This window comes from Phascolarctos cinereus, unplaced genomic scaffold (genome assembly GCF_003287225.1).
Source record: "Phascolarctos cinereus isolate Bilbo 61053 unplaced genomic scaffold, phaCin_HiC Scaffold_1;HRSCAF=81, whole genome shotgun sequence".
In the NCBI taxonomy this organism is placed as follows: domain Eukaryota; kingdom Metazoa; phylum Chordata; class Mammalia; order Diprotodontia; family Phascolarctidae; genus Phascolarctos; species Phascolarctos cinereus.
The window spans coordinates 190,013,668-190,036,188 of record NW_027555514.1 but is presented as its reverse complement, the minus strand read 5'-3'; the positions used below and the strand labels follow the sequence as shown (position 1 = coordinate 190,036,188).

The 22,521-nt window shown below is 39.8% G+C and overlaps 1 protein-coding gene across 2 annotated transcripts in view; it reads left to right on the top strand.

The window, feature by feature from the left end:
• ETV6 (ETS variant transcription factor 6) overlaps nucleotides 1-21,284 on the top strand; it is a 343,296-nt gene extending 322,012 nt beyond the window's left edge. For both annotated transcript variants that reach the window (XM_021001730.2, XM_021001729.2), the window contains exons 6-8: nucleotides 6,740-6,882; nucleotides 8,498-8,598; nucleotides 15,314-21,284. In XM_021001730.2, coding sequence (XP_020857389.1) covers nucleotides 6,740-6,882; nucleotides 8,498-8,598; nucleotides 15,314-15,419 — 350 coding nt within the window. In that variant the 3' untranslated portion in view covers nucleotides 15,420-21,284. The remainder of the gene's footprint in view (nucleotides 1-6,739; nucleotides 6,883-8,497; nucleotides 8,599-15,313) is intronic.
• Nucleotides 21,285-22,521: the final 1,237 nt, after the last annotated feature.

Genomic DNA, 22,521 nt, shown 5'->3' with positions numbered 1-22,521 from the left:
CTAGGACCTTACTAGCTGTGTGACCCTGAGCAAGTCCCTTAAACTTTCTTGGCTTTCTTCATCTGTAAAATGAGGTTAATAATATCACCTATATCACAGGGTGGTTTGGAGGATAAAAATAAAAAATGAACGAAAATAACATTTTAAGGCAAACATCACCCCATGTACATCGGACAATCCTGAGCAGTGGAGGTGATGCAGCTGCTTAGCTCACCTCTCAGAAAATTCTATGCTGGGCCAGCAAGGTATAGGTATTACCCTATACCCTGTGAAGACCCAAGAAGTCTTTCATTGATGCTCTCCAACAGCAGTGCTTCTCACCCCACTGACCGCCTGATTGGCCAACAACTGATGAAACTCCAAGGGTCTGATCGAACATGGATGATTAAGGGAACAAATAGAAGGCCGACCTCTTCCTCTCTAAGCAAGGCTGAGCAAGAAACATGTCGCTGTTTGGAAGTGGAGTACAGATGAGTCATTCTTTGTATGTACACTACAGCCCCTATTTCATATTCCCAGAAAGCCCGGATGGTTCTAGAATATCTAGTAATAGCACAAGAACCTAGGTCCAAAATGGCCTCCATAGATTCTGCTACTGAAGAATGACAACAGACACTGAAAGATCTGGCAGGTATGATTGTTGAGCCATCAGTGATCTCCAAAAAATCACAGAGAATTAAAAAGACTGGACTGGAGAAGGTCAAATATTGTTTTCATTTTTTTTTAAAGGGCAATGGTGGGAGTACAGGAATGGAATCTGTAAACTATAGGTCAATGAGCTTGACTTCCTAGAAAAATTATAGAATATATCATTAAAGGGAAGGTGTGTGAAGCTCTAGAGAAGGAAGCAATGATCACTAAGAGCCATTGTGGTTCCTTCAAGAACAGATCTCTGCAAACTAATATCATTCCTTTTGACAGGGTCTTTAGTCTGGCATAAAGAATACAAGATGTTATTGTTTGTTTGCTGTAAAAAAAACATTTGATTTAATAGAACATGAAACCACTGCAGTAGCTCTTGTCCCACAAGATGTCTCCTGTGCATACATCAGAATTACACAAGATTCCTGAAAAGATAAAACAGTGGGCACAATTTTTTTTTGTGACCTTCTGGTTGTTAGTATCAATTGAAGCATAAAACACATGCTTGCCAAAGGTGTTTACTGCCATCATGGAGGATGTTCATCAGCACAAAGTCCAAATTGAAGAGGAATCTCCTGTAGCCAGTGAGGTAGGAGATACTTTTGTTCAGAGATGACGTTGTACTGATTATATTCATCTATGACCAATTGAGCGCCTTCTGAGATCCATCGTTACTTAAAAGAATTGGGCCTAACTATCTGCATGGGAAAAGCCAGGTAGATGAATAATGCCTGTTTTTCAGACTTCTCAGTCTGCAGTTGAATGGACAATCCATAAAGCTCATCCTTCAGTACATATATTGTGGACATATACTGCAAATGGATAATGAAGTGAGCCCAGAATTTAACAGGAAGAGGACAGCATGTACTGCCTTTAGGAAAGTGAGCAAGTCTTTTAATAACCCCTAAGTTCTCCTTGAAACAAAAGCATCTGTTTGATAGCAATATTTTTTCAGGTGATACTTGGCTATTGAGTAATGAACTACTGCAGCCTCCAGAGAATTTAAGTGGAGGATTACCCAAAAGTCCCTGCTTATGATGAGAACAGTCTACAGCAAATTACGAATGAGGAATTGCACCAGAGTGACATAAAAGCTGTCACCAGAGAAATTAATGACTGAAGGGGGGAAAAAAAGATGATCCAGTCACTTAGCAAGAGCAAGTAGCCAATGAGAAGCCTGCATGTTCCATTGTTACTACCATAACAAACCAGTGAGCAGTCTGTGTACTCCATTGTCATATCCAAATACAGGCAAACTAGTGAAAGCCTCCGAGTGCTTTGACTCCAATGACAGATTTAGGGGAGGACGTAACACGAGGTGGACCTGCAGGGATGGATTCCAATCTACATTTTTGGAAGAAATACCCACATGGATGGGGGAACAGATGAAAAGTACTATACTGATGGACCAGGGGGTTGTTATAGACATAATTTACTTAGATTTTAGCAAAGCATTTGATCAAGTCTCTCAAGCTATTCTTATGGACAAGATGGACTCATAACTTAGTTGAATGGCTTAACCCAAGGAACAATTGTTAAGAGTTTGATGTCAGCTTAGAAGGAAGTTTCTGGTGGAGTGCTGCAGGGATCTGTGTTCTGTTCTGTGGTTTTTAACATTCTCATTACCATGTCTTTGATTAAGGCATAGATGACATTGAGATTTAAAGACAACCTGAAGCTGGAGGGGTATGGCTGACATTATAGTCAAAATCCAAAATGTTTTTGAAAGGCTAAAATGGTGGCTTGAATCTCCTAAGATGAAATGTAATATGAATATCTATATAGTCCTACACTTGGATTTCAGAACTCAACATCACAGGCACTAAATGAGGAAGGCATGACCAGAAAGAAGTTTATGTGAAAAAGATCCAGGCGTTGTTGTGAATTACCAGCTTTGTATCAGTGAGCATTGTGACATGCAGCCAAGAAATAAAATGTAATCTTAGGCTGCGTTAAGAGCCAAAGGGTGCAGGACAAGGGAGACAGTCAGATTCCCCCTATGCCCTGCCCTGAGACCGCATCTAGACTATTGTGTTGAGTCATAAGTATCACCATTAGAGTATAAACTCCCTCATTAGAACATAAGGTTCTCAAGAGCAGGGATTGGTTTGTTCTGTATATTCTTGGCAGCTAGCACAGTGCTTGGCCCATGGACGGCACTTAAATATTAGTTGATTGATTTCCACATATTACAAATGATATTGATAAAGCAGAGAGCAGTCAGAGGAATGTTCAAAGGATCTTCAGATCATGCCAGATGAGGTTCAGTTGAAGACATTAGGCATTTGGGGCCTGGAAAAGGCATAAAGGATCCATGATAACTGTCTTCATGTATTTGAAGGGTTGTTGTGTGGAAGATCATAGTAAAAAGCAAGAATAAAGGATGTTAATGAGAACAATGGGATGGCATAAAGATGAAATACTTAATCTAAACTATTTAAATGAGTGACTAGCAGTGGAAAATGGACCAATACGAATGACATTGACAACAGTTATGATTTCATACAGAAATTTAATAGATGTAAATTTGCTGCCACAGTAAAACCAAAAGGCCCCAGAAAGTGCCTTGATTCTGCAAACATTTGATTTAATTACCTGGTGAATAGAGATGGCAACTAAAAGGCAATATTAGTTTAAAATATAAACTCATTTGTAAAATCTTGCCGAAAAGAATGATGTACAATTATGAGCAGTATCCTCTCATGAAGCTAAGAGAAGCAGTGTCGGGGTAAAACCAATTGAATGAAAACTAAGCAGAATTATCCTGAGACTATTTAAGGGTAAATATCAAAGGAAGAGACGAAAATGAAGAAAAGCAGAAAAGATCCATGAAGATTACTATGACAAACTGTTTTCAGCATTAACAACAGGAACCATCACAGTTGAATCATCACAAATGAACCATCACATTGTAGAGAAGACGCTCAAGAGCTTTCTCCCTATTGGCTGGGGGTGTCAGGCAAGATGCCTAGAGTCCCAATCAAGGGTGTGAACCACAGGAGTTCATAGGGGCCCAGCTGCCCTAATTATCAAATTAGTTATGCCCCCACCCCCCAATTACGTGTAAAAAAATTTTAACGTGAATTTTTTTAAAATTTTGAGTTCCAAATTCTCTCTCTGCCTTTACTCCTCCCCATCCCCTGAAAAAAGCAAACAATTTGATGTTGTGAAAGAAACTGCAGACCAAAAACAATAAAAGAAAGAAAGAAAAATTTTTTAAAGTATGCTTCAATTTGCATTCAGACTCTATCGGTTCTTTCTGTGGAGATGGATAATATTTTTCATTGTAAGTCCTTTGGAATTGTCTTGGATCATTGTATCGCTGAGAATAGCTAAGTCATTCATAGTTGAGCATCGTACAATATTGCTGTTACTGTGTATAATGTTTTCCTGGTTCTGTTCATTTCTTTTTGCATCAGTTCATGTGAATCATCACAGGTTTTTTTGAGAGCATCCTGTGTTGTACTGTAATAGTATTCCATCACAACCACATATCACAACTTGTTTAGCCATTCCTAAATTAATGGGCAACCCCATAATTTCTAGTTTTTTGTCTCCACTGAAAGAGCAGCTATAAATATTTTTGTACATATAGGCCTTTTTCCTTTTTGTTTTTTATCTCTTTGGGATACAGACCTAGTAGTGGAATTTCTGAACCAAAGCGTATATTTGGTTTTATAGCCCTTTGGGCATAATTCCAAATAGCTCTACAGAATGGTTGGATCAGTTCACAAGCTAGCACATTAGTGAATTAGTGTCTCAATTTTCTCACCTCCCCTCCAACATTTGTCATTTTCCTTTTCTGTCATATTAGCCAATCTGATAGGTGTGAGGTGAGTTGTTTTAATTTGCATTTCCCTAATAGTGATTTTGAGTATTTTTTCATGGGACTATAAATAGCTTTGATTACTTAGTCTGAAAACTCCCTTTAACCATTTATCAATTGAGGAATGAGCCGCCTTCCTGAAAAAAAAGATCCCCAAAGATCTGGGTTGGGCACTAGTGAAATGAGGTCATATCCAGTCATTTCAGCAAAGACTCTAAGAGAATCTCTGCAGGATCTCGTACTGCCCTATGACTCCACTTCCCATTCCTGTGACTCCCAAAACTAAAACTTCCCCTGCCTGGCCATCACTCCCATATGTCTGACCTTCCCCCATTCAAGCGTAAACCTGTTTGGCAGCAAGTATTATGTGTCTCACTTTCTCATTTCCCAGCACAGTGCCATCCTTCCATTTCATGATTATTTCTTTTTTCCTCCCTCAAATCGTGCTAAAATATTTTGTTCTGCCTTCCTCTTCCTTTCACTTGTGTCTCTTATCTTCCCAGTTCTACCCCAACCCCAAAATGTCTGTTTCCCAGCCCAGACCCCTCCTTACCTCAGTGTATTTCTATCACTGTATACTTTTTAATTTTTAAAAATTTAACCTCTTCTCAACTTAGCCCAGAAAAGAGGAGGGCTCATTTCCTCAAGGAAAACCTACACATCATCCTGTCTGTGAGGCATTGTGGTATGGCAGAATGATCATAAGACTTAGTTTAGCGTGACCATGAGCAAATCACTTAACTTCTTTGGGTTTCATCTTCCTCATCTAGAAAATACAACATGTCACATAGTTGGTCTAAAAACTTTGTGATTTTTAATACATTCTACCACTGTTTCCCAAGAAGAAAGGTGCTGTCTAGGATTGGAAACTATATATTTTTGTTTAATATATTATTATATATTTTATATTATAATTTGTTTGCTTCATAGGTTTCTTTGTTCCACATCTGATGGCTTCATGCTTAGGAAGCTTCATGAGGAGCAGACACATAATCTTTCTTAAGGTCTTCCTTAGTATCATTCTAGTTCCTTCCCTCTGAGATTATCTCCAATTTGTTGTCTGTAGTTTGTTTGTACATAGGCATTCGCATGTTGACTCTCCCATTAGATGTGAGCTTCTTGAGAGCAGGGACTCTCTTTTGCCTTTCTTTGTATCCTCAGCACTTAGCAAAGTGCCTGGCACATAGCAAGTAAATTAAAATAAATGTTTGTTGACTTTACTTGTTACCAACCCTACACCTGAAGCCTTCCTTGTCAAGCAAAATCTGCAGGTGTTTGCCATCTACTACTATTTCCTTGAAGAACTCAAGGTCACCTCTATGCCATGATGAAGCTACACAGTAGAACTTTTGTGGAGGCACCTGGTATATTAGCAAGTAGTCCATTTTGATCCAGTGGTCTTTTAGGGAACCTGATGAATCTTCTTCAGCAGGATCAGCTGCCTCAAAAAACCATCTTCTCTGAATGCCACTAAATCCTGATCTTTGAGTACAGCCTCATTTCATTACCCAGTACCCAGTACAAACGTACAGATCGTAGCCAGTCTTCCAGTGTGTAAAGTTTGCTCATATATTCAGTATTTCTGGTTTGTTAAAGGTATATTTCAAAAAGCCATCCCATCCCTTAGCTCCTTCAGCTAAGGCCCTGACTTCTTTGCAGTCTAAGAGGTGTAGACTCATCATGGGTCTAATATCACTCAGAAGACGACTTTGGGGAAATGACATTTCCACTATTCCAGTTCTGCCCCATTAGAAACTGTGTGAAAAATGAAACCCTGGTTTATAGGACCCTCTGCAAATAGTGACTGATCACAGTGACAGAAATGTAACCAAAATAATTTACTGGAAGAACCAGGGCACTTGGACACCTAGAAGTAAGTTTAGAGACCATGTAATCTTTTTACATTCTAAGGGAGGCCTCTAAGCCCCAGAAGCATGAAATGATTTGCCCAGGGTCACGTAACTTGTTAATGGCAGTGTTAGGTCTGAAATTAGGAGACCGAGGTCTGATTCTAGCTGTGATACTAACTAGCTATGTAACTTTGTGCAAATTATTAACTTTTCCATTGCTTCTCCCTAAATGAAGGGATCTTCCAGATTTGGGGGAGGGGGTGGAATTCTAAGTTACTTAGTTTAAAATGAGTTAGAGAACTGAGCTATAACAAAGAAAGGTATCACCTGTATTATTGTTTCAGTAAAAGTTTCTTCCCTGAGTGTCATCTCACCAGGAAGCCTTTGTCACCACTGTTTTCTTGCCATTTTTTTCCCATAGACTGCAGGCTGCTCTGGGACTATGTCTATCAGTTGCTTTCTGACAGCCGGTACGAAAATTTTATCCGATGGGAGGACAAAGAATCCAAAATATTCCGGATAGTGGATCCCAATGGATTGGCTCGACTGTGGGGAAATCACAAGGTAAAAGGAGTCAAAGATTTATTTGGTGAAACAGTACCAAAACTAAGTCTTTTTTCCCTTGGACTGGAGAAAAATTATCTGTCTTCTATTTCCAAGTTCTAGAGTTTGTTATTTAATTCATACTTAATTGTTCTAAAGAGGGGGAAATTATTAAAGATGTTATCATAGCCCACCTTCCAACATGTAAAGTTTGCTCATTAACTTAGTATTTCAAAACACTATCCTGTCTCCTTCAACTAAGGCCCGACTTCTTTGCAGTCTAAGAGTTATAGACTCTTTATGGGTCTAATATGACTCAGAAGAGGACTTTGGGGAAATGATACTTCCAATCCTGCCCGTTTTGAAACGGTAGGAAAAACGAAAGTCTAGTTTATGTGTAGATAACAATTTGATTCTGACTTCAGAATGTGATGGTAATCATTCCCAAAATATGGTGGTCCCATCATTTTGAAAGCCAGGAGGGAGATTAAGGAAAGTAGTAAAAGAGGATGAAATTGGAAAAGCAGGATTTGTTGAGTCCACAGTATCAAGAGGAAAACAAATTTAGTTCAAGTACAGTATCCCAAACTGCTCGATAGTAGATAGGAAGATTTGGGGTAAACTTTCCCACAAAGAAGGGTGAAGATACAACCTTACCATTATATTAGGAAGCAGTATAGACTAAAAGAGCGGAGAGTTGACTCGAGTTTTTTCTGGAATTTCCACTGTCTTCTAGGGAAAAAAAAACATCTCTGGCATGCCCTCGGCATAATTAAGGAGGTCCTATAGGTCCTGATAGGGCAGCCAGGTGGTACAGTGGATAGAATTCTGGGCCTGGAGTCAAGAAGACTCATCTTCAAATCTGACTTTGGACACTTGCTAGCTGTGTGACCCTGGGCAAGTCACTTAATCCTGCTTGCCTCAGTTCCTAATCTGTAAAATGAGCTGGAGAAGGAAACGACAAAGTACTGCAGTATCTTTGCCAAGAAAACAGGTCATAGAGTCAGACAGGACTGAAACAACTAAACACAGGCCCTGACAATTTAATCTTGACCAAATAAAGAAAGATAATGTTGACAGGAAGTTGAACACGTGGCCTAGTGGGAAGGGAAAGGAAACCCTCCCATTTATGACTTGTATCATGTTTCCCCGCTTTAAGAATTGTTACCCACCTGGGCCTTTTTTAGTCTGAATTGTAAATCATAAAACAGAAATGCCAGCTCAGTGAATGTCACTGTAGGGAGGCTGGATGGATGGGATAGCAGAAAAATGGCCCATGGGAAATTCCTCAGGCCAACCAGAAAGTACTCGTGAGAAGAAGAATTAAGGAAGATGGCTAAAAGGTACATTGTTCCCTATTGATCTCAAGATGTTTTACAAAAGGTTATTCATCCCCTAAAAGAAAACCGCAGCCATGTGTGTAAAAACAAAGGGGTGGGGCATAACAGACATGGAAACAGCCGAAGGGGAACAGAACAGGTAGCTTTCCAGAACTGGCTGGACCACTCCGAGTGTTGGTTTTGAGTTGTATATGTGTGTGTTGTGTTGTGTTTTCTTTTGAAATAGACCCCTTAGTGACTTTTCTGAAGTTCATTTCATCCTTGTCCTTTTGTTTCTTCCTTCTCTACACAAACAGAACAGAACAAATATGACCTATGAGAAAATGTCCCGAGCCCTTCGCCACTACTACAAACTCAACATTATCAGGAAGGAGCCAGGACAAAGGCTTTTGTTCAGGTACCACTTCCTTTTTTCTACTTTGCTTCTTCCAGGTGGTAGATTTTCTTTAAATGAGGATCAAAGTTATCCAAATCTATGTAATTGTTACAGTCTGGAAGGTTCCAACATATATCCTAGTGCATTATTGGTAAAACTGTGAATTGGTCCAACCATTCTGAAAAACAACTTGAAAATATACTAGGAAAGTCACTAAAATGCACATATTCTTTGACCCAGCGATACCACCAGTAGGTATATACCCCAATAAGGTGGACAGCAAAAGACAAGATTCCAAAAAAGTCAAGGTATTTATATAAGCACCTTTGGAAACAAAGCAGTATTCATCAGATGAGTCACTGGGAAAAGGTGCTATACGAATGAAATGAAATGTTATTGTACCTTGAAAAACCACAAATAGGAAGAATTCAGAGAAACTTGGAAAGATTCATAAGGACTGATATAAACTGAAGCAAATATAGCCTGAAGAACAATTTATGCAATGATCATTAGTAATACAAAGGAAAATGGTCTTGAAAGACATCAGACCTCGGATTAATGTAATAACCAATCTTAGCATCAGAGGGCTGACCGTGAAATACACCTCCATCCTGTTGACAGTGAGGTTTGGAACCATAGGCACAGAATGACCCATATGTTGTCGTAAGTGGCCAATGTGTAGGTTTCTTTTTCTTAATTATAGTTCTTTGTTTCAAGGAGGATAAGGGAGAAATGGGAGCATTAAAAAGTAAAAGTAATATAAAATTTTTAAAGGGATAAATGAAACATTTAAAAATGGAAAAAAAACATTTCATAAGTTCTTATTATGTACCACATGCGGGAGATACAAATTATGAAAGCAAAGAGAGTCATTGCCCTCAAGGAACTCACAATCTAATGGAATAGATTGGCACATCCTATCCAGGAATAGCGGCAGATGGTTCCAAAACTGGAGCGTGGGCAAAGGGGAAGTATTAAGGAGGTTATGAAGAGAAAACAAAGTTAAGTATGACTGAGACGTTCCTTAAATGGTGTTCCTGTGGAAAGGCAGTCACCAATGAAGTTGGTGTGTTCACAGGGCAGAAATTCCTCCAAGGCAGGATTTATGGTGAGGGCTTGGCTAGGAGGCTAGAGCCTAAAGAGCTAGATATATCTTGTGACATCATAGACCATCACAGCCAAAGACACAGAATGCCATTTGGAAATAATAGGAGAACCTCTTATTTGTCGTTATTTTTAGTCAATTAGAGCTGAAAGCACTGGTTAAGTATTAGCTGACTCATCTCCCAGAATACTAATGATCAGTTAGCATTAAGTTTGTATTTTATAAACGAGCTGCTCAAGTCCACTGGAGTTTTTTCTGTCACATATTAAACCATTGGTGTGCTGAGAATTGAACCTGAATTTTCAGATCATCATCTGTGAGTACTGGAAAGGTCTTTACAGAAATTCTTCTCTAATACTTCTGTTGTGGCATGGAAGTGATCATGAATTCTCAAACAATGTACCAATGAAGTGAAGAATGTGCCAGTGAAGAACCCTGGCCAGCCCTACTGTGCTGGAATAACTTTGACTTTGGTTCCAACAACAGGAATTGGTTTCATCATGTACCAAAAGACAATAAAAAACACCATTTCATGGGATACTCAGTCATCTTGCCTTGCAATGCTTTCCATGACTATGAGCCCAAAAAACCACCACGAAAATGATTTTAGCTTATATACCAGCATCAGTTGCAGAGGGTCAGAAGGTAGAAAAATTCTATGAAGAATTTGAGACATTCGTACAGTCCAGGTCAACATGGAGAAAGCTACTTAATGATTTCCGTGTGAAAGTGGACATATGAAAGGACAAAAAACAGTGTTCAAAATTGGGTTCAAGATTAAGAAATCAAAGAGGCTAGGTAGAAGGCCACCAAATAAAACCACAGAAATCAATAGCATTTCTTTGCAGCAAGAACATAATACAGGAGGAAATAATAGAAAGGGAAGTCCTCCTCACAATAACCAGAAAATACATAAAATGCCTGGGTTTTAATCTACTAAAATATTAATTGAATAACTGGAGAAATATTCAGTGTTCATAGCCTTGGGGATACAAAGAGAGTCAAAAGACAGCCCCTGCCTTCAAGGAGCTCATAGTCTAGTGGAGGAGATAACATGTCTCAACTATGTACAAACAAGCTATATGCAAGATAAATTGGAAAAAAGCAACAAAGAGAAGGCAGTAGAATTAAAGGGTATGTGGAAAGACTTCCTGTAGAAGATGAGATTTTAGAGAGGCCTTGAAGGAAGCCAGGAGGCAGAGATGAGGACAAAGAGCATTCTAGACAGGGGGTACAGCCAGTGAAAGGCTCAAAGTAGGGGATATGGCAGGTGTTGTTCAAGAAACGATATAGAAGCCAGCATCACTGGACCCCAGAGTATGTGTGGTGAGGGTGAGAGTGGGAAGGTAGTAAGGTGTAAGAAAACTAAAAGAAGGGTCACAAGTTACGAATCATATCCCTTTTGACCCAGAGATTCCACTGCTAATCATATGCCCGGCCCCAGCGTATCAAAAGTAGAGAGATCTCATAAACAATCAACAGGCACTTATCAGATACATACTATATGTGAGGCACTGTGCTAAGTAAATATATCAAAATATCTATAGTAGTAAAGAGCTGAAGACACAGAAACTACCCATCAATTAGGGAATGACTAAATAAATTGTGATACTTAAACATAGTGGAATATTACTGCAGTGTAGGAAACGATGACTAAAGAACACAGAAGAGCATGGAAAGGCTTCTATGGAAAGAAAAGTCAGCAGAACCAAGAAAATACTGTACCCAGTGACTACAAGAGTGGAAATGGAAAGAGTAGCGTTAAAAACAAAAATGAAGTGGAATACTTTATAATGACCAAACTTGGCCCTGAAGAAGAGGTGACAAAAGGTACTTCCTTCCCTTCTTTGCATGGGAGAGGAAGTTAGAACAATGAATCTACTGTCCAACTCAGCAGGTTTAGCCGAGCTCTTTTTTTCTTCTTCTTTTATTCTTTGTCATAAGGGTTTGCTAGTTGAGTAGGACAAGGGGGAGAAAGATATATTTGGAAATAAAAGTGATGCAAAAATTCAAAAGATAGCAGAAAAAAAAATTTTGATGAGTAAAAAAGGTCAGAAGCTCAGAGACCTCAAGCTTCCAAAACTATATACCGTAAACGTTTTCATCAAGAGGCGTCTATGAAGGTACTCGATGGTAAGCAAATTGACTATCTATGAAGACAGAAAACCACTGATTACTGACAAGGGAATCATTTCAGAATCAGCCACCTATGTGCAGCCAGGCTGGTAACAGACTTGGTAAGCAGACTAACTCTTATCTTTAAAGACAGGAAACAACTGATTACTGACAAGGGAGTCATTTCAAAATCAGCTACCTATGTGCAGTCCAGCTATCAACTAGCTACAACAACACTGTATTAGAATAAAAGATGAAGGCGAGAAGAAGACGCTTCAATGACAGCAGCTCCAGTCTAACCAGTTTAAACAAATTATTGACATCAAAAATGGTAGATGAGAGAAAGATTAAACCAAATTTCATTCAGGCATTTTTATGGACTGACCATAAGTAACTTGAGAGGGGATGCTAACAGACGGCGGGGGGGGGGGGATCAGAAGTGGGCGAGGCTTGAGCTAAATGCTGAAGGGAACAGAAGATTCTGAGAGGCAGAAGTGAAGAGAGAGAAGATTCTAGTCATGGGGGACAGTCTGGGCCAAGATGGAAGATGGAATGTCATTTTTAGGAAGCCATGAATGGGTCAGTTTGACCGGAATAGAAAGTTCTGGAAGGGAGGCAGAATAAGTCTGGAAAGAGAGACTGGAGCTAGATTATGGGGGGGGGGGAGGCAATCACTGGGATTATTACCATTTCCTACAGAAGTTTAGCCAGTTTAAAGCCATCAGAACAAGATGGCTAAAATATCCCGGAAACCACATCAGCAAACACTTGATCTCTTTTCCAAGCACAGAGACTTGGAAACCAAGGGAATACAGGTGTAGAATATAAACTTGTTAGCAAAAATGTTACAGAAGAGAATGTTGAAAAGCTACAAGTAGCATCTTCTAAAATAGGGAAGAGCTGAGTGAGTCTCAAAAGCAGAGGAGTCAGACACACCACCAGCTGCCCACAATACTCTTGAGTGGCACAGACTGGACTAAAATATAATGAGAAGTATTTAACAAGATGAATAAAAGTACAATATAATACAGATAATGGTTGTGTGTGCTTTTCTAAGTCAGTATGTGCCTGCAGGGACCTTAATGGGAACAGCCCTGTTGAATTTGACATTACTGCCCAAGAGTATTCAAAGATCAATCTGAAAGGAAACAAACAGATTAAAAACAACACAAATCTGCTGTCATTTCTTTAGTGATTTATTTTCTACATTGAAAACAGCAGGACCACAGAGAGAAGGAGAACCAAAAGTTCTCTCCAGTCCTTCCTGGTCAAGTAGAAGTTATATTAGCAGGGCCATCCTTGAAAATGTATGATAAAGCATTCTTCTGTAGGAAATTTCAAAAATAATGTTCACTACCACACGGAGCTATAGATTCGAGATCACACCAGTTCATTGCATGAATAATATATACCTTCCAAGTGCTAATGAACAAATAAAAGGACTCTTTCTGCTATATGTGTGTTACATAGCTTCTGCAATCTCCAGTGTGACAAGTAAATGTATATCATGAAATCATTCGTTGTTTAAGTATTTATGTCGGGCAGACCATTAAACCAGCTGCAAACATGTTCGTATGCCTAGCACTGTGGGGGATACAAAAAATAAATTTTGTAAGACATAATATCTGTCCTCGAACATCTAACAGGAGAGAAAACAATCTAAGTTTAGGGGGCAGTGTAGCCAGTGGAAAGAGCCCTGGATCTTTAGTCATACCTCCTCTTTTTCCATGGCTGTTGGTGATGAGTTCCCTTTGTATTCATAGCAGTCTCTTAGACAGTTGTCCCTTTTTTTTTTTGGTGAGGCAGTCAGGGTTAAGTGACTTGCCCAGGGTCACACAGCTAGTGTCAAGTGTCTGACACCGGATTTGAACTCAGGTCCTCTGGACTCCAAGGCCGGAGCTCTATCTACTGTGCCACCTAGCTGCCCCAAGTTCTCCTTTTCTTCATCATCAGGACTGTTTCTGTCTGTCTGTGTAATCATCTGTAGAATTTTTAGCTCATGAGATGCTACTTATTCTTTCTTAGCATCTACTCTTTCCCCAGTCTTCCTCATTAGAAATGTTTCTTTCTGTGTCTTGATGTTTCCCTCTAAAATTTTAGTTCAAGGGATCCTCTGTATTCTTTCTCTGAGCCCTTTGAAACCTGTTCTGCCCAAATCTAGGGTGCTTGTTAAACTATACGCAGTTTTCCTCTCCTTTTCCATAGCAAATTTTGAGATCAAATGAAATAATAATTGCAAAACTCTTAGCACAGTGCCTGGCACATAGTAGGGGCTATATAAATGTTAGCTATTCTTATTATCATAATTATTAGTCTTTGGATCGGGTGAGTGATTTGATGAAATTGGTGTTTTAGGAAAGATTGATCTGGTGTTGGCAGGGTGAGATGAAGACAGGAGAGCTTGGAGTCAGGCATAACATTTAGGAGAGATTCTGAAGCTTATCTTCCATATCTATCTAGTGTCATAGTTGAAATTACATTATAAAACCATCAGCTTTTCTAGTATTGTAGGCAACACATTGGAAACATTTCTAGAACTTAATGTACGTTCCACCTAGGGGAGAAGTTGGGTTAAGAAGGATTTAACCCGAAAAGCTCTGGAATAATAGAGCTAACCCTTTTTCTTCCTTTTCTTCTCCCTTTCCTCCAAAAACACCACCGATTTGCCTTACACTGTCTGTAAGTCTGACTGCTATTCAGTAAACTCCAGTGGCTCCCTGTTGCCTCTAGGACCAATTAGGAAGTCCTGTGTTTGGCATATAAAGCCTTTCACAACCTGATGCCTTCCCATCTTTTTAGTCTTCTTACAATTTACTCCCCTCCACATACTCTACCGTCCTTCATCATTGACATCTTTGCTTTCTGTTGCTCAGAACATTCTATCTCTGTCCCCCATGCCTGGAATTCTCTCCCTCTTCACCCTCTGCCCTCTATCTCTGGCTCAGATCCCGCCTACTGCAGGAGAACTTATCGTCTTCTCTTCCCCCTTGCTTCCCTCTGAAATTATCTCCCAGTTCATATACATATATACCCACACGGATATATACGTATACATATACATGTGCATCTATATAAATCGCCTCCCAGTTCATTCATACATATATATGTGTGCATCATCTTGTATGTTCATTGTTGTTTGCATGTCATATCCTTCATTAGAATGTGAGCTTCTCATGGGTAGAGACTATATTTTTGCCTTTCTTTGTATCCCTAGCACTTAGCAACACTGCCTGGCACATAGTGAGTGCTTAACAAATGCTTACTGATTGATTGATTACATTTTCCCTTGAATTGCCCTTTGAGCTAAAAGGTTATATGGTATCATTCTCTAGGGATAAAAAGACTGAACGGGTCTTTATAGATTCCAAAGATCAATAAATAGGAAATATAGATAAGTCAGCTCTAACACTCTAGCATGTGATGGTAGACCTTTCTTGGTCACAGTGGGGGGGGAGGGTGGAGAAATCTTTGGGGAAAAAAAAACTTAATCTCTCTCCTCTTCTTGAAAAAAAAAAGGTTCATGAAAACCCCAGACGAAATCATGAGCGGCCGAACAGACCGCCTTGAGCACCTTGAGTCCCAAGAGCTGGATGAACAAATGTACCAGGAGGACGAATGCTGAAAGAACCAACGTGCCACCTCGGGATGGATCCACGACGAGAAAAAACATCCAGCGGGCGTGCTGGAGGTGTGTGGGAGCAGGGTGGATTGAGGGAGAGCAAAAAGGAAGACACACAGAATTGGGAGGTGACCAGACCAGAAGGGACACCAGCACCCGCAGCAGCAGGGCTGGTGTTCTGGTAGAGGGCCCAGAGCCTGGGACTTACATACTATTTCAACTACTCTCCTTTGGGGATCTCCCTTGGCCTGTAATTCCTCATCCCCACCCCTCTGCCCATTGTTAGTTTCTGGGTTTGGGGGTTGTTGCTGTTTTTTTATGAACATGCAGTTTGACTTTTTCATAATTCGTATAGGGCAAGATGACAGTTTGCTTTCCTATGGAAATATATATATCAATTATATTTTTTTTGCAAGTCTCACAAATCATGGCATAAAAATTCAACCTGACAGGAAAGAGAGTATGCAAGGTTTCTTTATTTTCTTCTACTGTATACAGAAGGTTTGCTTCTGTTGCTGTTGTGTCCTGGCTGCTGGAGGGTGGGGGAGGAAAGTTTAAGTAAAAAGAAAAAATTTTGAAAAGGGGCACTCACTCTTACCTCTCTCCTTTTCCTTCTCTCCTTCCTGCCTGCCTTTGAACTTTGGACATTTTTCAGCATAGTTCAGCTTAGTGTAACACCTCGGGAATTGCTGGCCCATGAACTAAAGCCAGTGACCTACGTGCTAGAAAGTCAAAACAAAGTACCAGCATTTGGCCACCCATCCCAAATATGCCTTAGGAAGGTCAGGAACTCCACAGGTGTATTTCCAAAGGACATATTCTAGGCCTGAGAACCACCCTACAAAGAACGATACAGCATTGGAGAAGGGCACTCACCTATTTGTCCTTCTCCAGAGTTGGCATAGACATCACTCCCAAGTTGCCTGAGATGTCTACAAACATTAGGATTCTGTATAACACTGAAGAGTGAAAATATGATAAGAAAACACAGGGACTTAATGAAAAATATCCTGTAAAGTAGAGAACCTAGAGAGAGGAGAGAGGGTAGGGAAATGCTCTGTTCTTCTTGCCCCACCCCCGACATCGTCTTACAGACAGTTCCACATTCTATCCTGTCTTTCCCATTATTCAGAGATTTTTATTAATGATTTCATAGTTTCTTTTAACCTGTTTTCCCCCTAGACCCCATTTGAATTAGAACATTTGAGATGAAAGGAATTTCCAGGGCAGCACCAGCTGCCAGCAGTGATCTTCTTCTCTTCCCTTTTGGGACCCATCATCAGTCCTTCCTTCCTTCCTTGTGGATGGGATATCTGAACTTGAGAAAGGGCTCATTTTATCAGTCTGTTTCTCTTGGAAATTAAGTCAGTAATCTCATAAGGTGAGGACTATCCCACCTTTTAATACTTTTACTAATAACAGAGAGGTGTTTTTTTAAAGAAATGCTATGGGCATTTTTAATTTTCTAGACATTTAGAATTGAGTTCAATTCAATTTGCTTTTATTAAGCACCTGCTGTGTGCAAGACATTGTGCTAGGTACTGTGGATACAAAGACAAACTGATCCCTGCCCCCAAAGAACTTACATTCTATCGAGTTTATCTTGTAAAGGTTAAGGCTTCCAGAATGAGGGGCACAGGCTTTCCCCACCACCACCAGCACCACAAAAAAAAAATTTAAAAAAAAATAAGGCTTCATTATTCTGATGAACTATATCATTTCTGTGGACTCACTCATTTTGGCAAGACTCTCACAGCTACTTCAGTGACAGTAGGTGCAGCTGCCATCCCCATTTGAGGCACACAGAATACCTGGGTTTCCTCCACAAACCCCTCCTGCCTTTTCCGCCTTTCCTGGTTAAGTCAGGTATGCTCAGGACTTGAGCAGACTTCTCTCTTTGGACAGTTCCTGACAGGGGAACCTATCAAGGTGACAAATGTTAAGATCCCAGGGCACCAGGAAGTGCTGGCAACAATTTTCTCTTTGGTCTCACTCAGATCCTTTGCCTCTTAACATGTCCCAAAGTCAACACAAAATCAAATGATAGCTTTCTCATTGTCTAGAATGGTTAAGCTTGTAGGAGGTCAGAAGACTTCCTTTCTGTCAGTAGAGTGACAGACTCTGAAACATTTGGTTTTATTTTGCTTTCGTAAAGGTGAAATGCCATGTGGTTCACCCCAACATGGTTCAAGTGCACACAGATCTTTTAAGTGTGCTTGGTAACAACAGCCAGAAATTTTTCACCCTAGTCTAAGACAAGTGATAATGAATGTGAAGGGATGAAATTGAGCCAGTGGCTGTACTTAGTATGTTGTGAAAATAATTCATATTTTTAAAAAAGATTTTTGAAGGCAAGAAAAAGGGCAGGAATTTTTACCTGAATCTTAGCCATATTTTGTGGCTCTGAAATGGAAAGAAAATCCTGCTCCTTTATTTTTGAGACATTAGTTTCTGATCACTCCCAGCTAGAGACAAATGTTGAGTCTCTTAGTATCCAAGTGGACGTGTGATTGAATTACACAGGAAAAGTTCCTCTTTTCTTCAGTGTTTCATATTTGCTTGCATTCTCCGTGGGAATGCAAACTACTGAAGGTAAAAATGTTAAAAGAAAGCAATGGCAAAAGGTATCCATTTCTGCATAATCCTTTTGGTGTGTATGTGTATTTTTAGCAATCCATTATTAATCCAGATATTTTACATAACACCTTTCCCTAAAGGTGGCTGCTAATTATGTTCACTCCACAAGCTCCCACTGATGGTGTGCTCTGTGAAGGAAGAGATAGGACCCTTGGAACCAACCACAAGTACAGTGTTCACATGATCCAAGCCTAAAAGCCTCTGATTTTATGGACAGATTCTAACTGATATGAAATTGTCTGCCATTTCTTCCCCACCAGATGGGGGCGTTATCAAAATGTCACCCTGGGCAAGTTTTAGAACTCATTCAGCACCCTAAACAGTTCCTTTATTTTCTTTCTGCCATTTTCATGGGGATTCTTGGCCAGCAAAGAAAGGAAAGAAATATGCAGAGGTTGAGAGCTACATGAAAAGATGTTCCTTCTCTAGTTGAATCTGAGAATCCTGAGAGTTGAAATGGCCCAACCTATCCCTGACCAAGAATCCCACTGTAATATCTTTAAAAAAAAATGAATTGTATAATCTCTGTCTGAAAGCCTCCAATAAGAGGGCACCTGCTGTCTCTGTCCCCCAACCACTATCAGTTCTAGTTTGTCTGGACCCAGTGACTTGAGCCAATAGAGAGCAACTAGATGCCTGCCTGGACCAGTCAATCAGTATTAAGCACCTACTATATGCTAGGCACTGTGCTAAGCACTGGGGATACAAAAAGAAGAAAAAGATAGTCCCTGCCCTCAAGGAGCTTACAATCTAATGGATTTCTACTCCCTGCTGATGATTTTTATTCCAACCTTCCCAGTCCAAAAACTGTCCTCCTTGGAAGAGAAAACAAAAGACAGATAAGGAATCAAACTTTTCTACTTTTCTCACTCTCACCTATTATCATTCCTACCTCTCTCAGTGTCCTTCTTTCCTAAATACTCCTAATACAGATTTTGTTGTTGTTATTTTCCTTAGTATTTATTGTCAGCATTAGTTCATTCTGGGCCCTAGGATTCCTGTCACTTCTTATAGGATCATCTTTTTAATGTTCATGCTACTCCATCATATTCATACTCAGTTAATCACCTTTCTTCCATCTTCTATATGTCTTCTAAACAGTCTTCATTGAGCAGTGATTTCTTGCTATATCCGTGTCTGTTTCTTTAAGCAGCACCCCCCCCATTTTCTTTATCAAAACCAGATCTGCCTGAGTCTTCAAATTTTCATTCTTGGGAGTTTTCCAACTCCCTTGACTCAGCTTCCCTAGCAAAATATTAGGCCATTGGATCGAAACCTTTTGAAATATGATATCCCCAGATATGTTTGGGTGTTTATCCACCTCTGCTTGGCTTTTCTCACCCCTTGCCCTACACTTCATCACAAATGGTATCTTAGTGGCCACTTGCCCCAAAGTTTGTGTTGCTTCTCCTTTATCAAGGACATAATTCCTCTTTGTTGATCAGAATGGTCCAAGAAGGCAGTTCCCCCTTGTTGCTTCTCCCACCTTTTGAAAGATAAAATTGTTGTCAAGACAAGCCTCAGTTTTATCAGTTGTTCTCTTTTTGGCAGATAAGATGCCAGCTGGTATCTGAATTGCTCAATTAGAAACCTTCATCTAATTTGTCTTTGTATTCCAAAACAGTCCTTCTGTATCTGTCCCTCTATTGGTTGTTACTCAGATGCTCTCCACAATGTGCCCTCGTCCCCCTTTTGACATTCCTGGATTTCCCATGCAAATATAACTTCTTAATATGCAATGCTATTCCAATTTCCCCGTGATCTATTCAGCTTTTTTTGAATAAGGTATGACCTTCTACAGCCATGATCCAATCATGAATCCCATCCCACACAGTCCCCATGTAACTGGTAAAGTAAAATTGGCCTCCTTTCTTAGCCATAGGACCTCTAGCTTTCGTCCTGAACTCTTCTAACACCCCATTTCCTTAACATCTCGCATTTTCTCTGCACCATTGGAAGCCAGAAAACTATAACCACTCCATTCAGGACATCTTGTTCAATAAATCACTGACAGGTTGCCACCTTTCCACGAGACTGAAGCAGGGACATCTTGGCAGAGATGCTGGCCTGAATGCAAGTACTCTAGGATCTTCAAAATCTTTTTAGTCTCTTCCTGATCGGGGCAACAGTATGCCAGCTGAGCAAGAGCCACTTAGGGACAATAAATGGTGTCAATGATGACCGTCTTTTAGAGCAAGGATTCCTAGACTTTTTTGTGTCATGGGCCTCTTTGGCAATCTGGCAAAGTCCATGGATTCCTTCTCAAGAATGATGTTAAATGCACAAGACAAAATTTATAGAATTGCAAAGGAAACCAATTCTGTTAAGATAGTAATAATAATAAAAAGCCCAAGTTCACCAACCCCAGTGAAGAATCTCTATTTATAATGTGGTCAGAGCCCTCCCCATCCGCTGCCCTCTACAATGACAGCTTGTGTAATCAAGAGCATATCTTTACTTTTCAAGTAAAAATGTTGAGAGCTGAAATATGGTTTTCACTTTCCACTACCTAGAGTCCAAAACTCAAAAGTATTTTAGTAGTATTAACTGCCTGTCGCAGATAGGAGGCAAGGCATAGAGAAATTCAAAGATTAGAGACAGCAAGTCAGAGACAGCACTAGGCTCGGGACCTAGAACACAGCAAACTTTATTTATATCAGCCATAGTCCATTTGACCCATCCCCTCAAAGGAAGCCGAAGAAAATGATGGAAGAAAAATACAAAGAACTAAACAAACAAAAGAAGGTAGCATTTCTTTGCCAAAATATTTGGTGCTAGTCAGAAGCATTTAATCTACTACTTTTCTGAACAGGGACCTGGACTGAAGGGGGTAATGTTCCAATCCAGAGCTGGACATGAAAGTAGTCCTCTGCCTAGTTGAAAACTATAGAGGCCAAGTAGGATGCTCTCAGTCACATCTGCATCAACACTAAATGACCACAAACTCGCTCAATCTCTCACATGCCCAGTGACTATTCTTAAAAGGTTTTTCTTTGTGACAACCACCTGCAAATCCAGAATAAATCTAGACTTATTTTTTCTTTTTTGCTCTTTTTTTTTTTTTAGTTTCTAATCTGTTGTTTATGAGGTGTGGGGTTTATAAGGGACTGAATCAAATGAATGTAACCAAATACAAAAAAAAATGCCTATTCTCAGGGCCAGTGAGTTGCAAATAATTTTTAAAGAAAAGCCTATAATTACATCATCTCAATAAATTGTTTTTATATAAAATGATGTCTTAAGTCTCTTTCTAATAACATGGAATATGATCAAAATAATTCCTTGTTCTGGTGTATCACTTCATAAAGTGCAGTGGTGGTTTGTAATTGAGGAAAAGCTTGATTAAAATGGGATCTCAGCTTTTTCTTAGGCACATGTCTCCAAGCAGGTAGTAAGAAAGCGGTTTAAATCTGAACAGCTGCCACAGAAGAGGGAATTAGCCAAGGGGGGCAGCTGTGGATAGAGCCATGTGCTTGGGGTCAGGAAGACCTGAGATCAAATCCAGCGTCTAACACTTGACATTTACTAGCTTTGTGGTCCTGGGCAAGTCACTTAACCCCATTGCTGAGCCAAAAAGAAAAAGAAATTAGCCAAGGCAGGCTTGAGGCTAAGTGTATCACAGGACCTGAGAGTCATAAGGAGAAAACCTCCACAACCACTTGATTTCTGCTTTTGTCCCAAGGAACAAAATTTTTAATGACTCTTTTTAATTTTAATTACTCTTTTTTTTGAACTTCTGTAATGGTAGTCCATCTGGGAGGAGAAACTTACTTGGAATGCATCAGTGTCATTGTAGTGACCACTAACCCAGTCTGTGTGGGGTAGGTCAGCTGAAACACCCACACATTAACAAAAAAAGCAATTAGGATTGGGAAAGCTATCTGATATAAAGTATACTGGAGCCAAGTAAGTTAAGTTATCTGAGAGTTACTTTGTCTAACTGGATGACTAGGATATCAGCTAGCATTTACTAAACACCCATGCTAGTTATTAGTGATCAAAAGATAAATATAACACATGCCCTCTTCTGAAGGAGTTTGCAATGTAATGACAAGGAAGACAGAAATAAAATGGGAGGTGATGAAGTACAAAAGAGAGAACCAGACAACTATAAAATTTGTAGGAGAGATCACTTTCAGAAGTACCTTCATGGAGGGGAAAACTACTGAGCTGGGCCTTGAGAAAGCTATGCACTTCCAAAGATGTAGATGAGGGGATGCCTCTTCCAGGCGTGGGATTCAACATGACCCAAGCCAACAGAGGGAAGGTGGGAATAAGTAGTCCAATTTGGCTGGAACATAGACTGTTCAAAGGGGATCTATTTCTTTTTCCCTCTTGTGCTCTTCAATTTAAGAATTTACAATTTTTTTCTCCAACCATTTAAGTACTAGGTACAAGGCACTGTGCTTGGTGCACAAAATGAAACACTCCATTCCCTCAAGGATTTGCATTCTGCTGAGGGGTTATG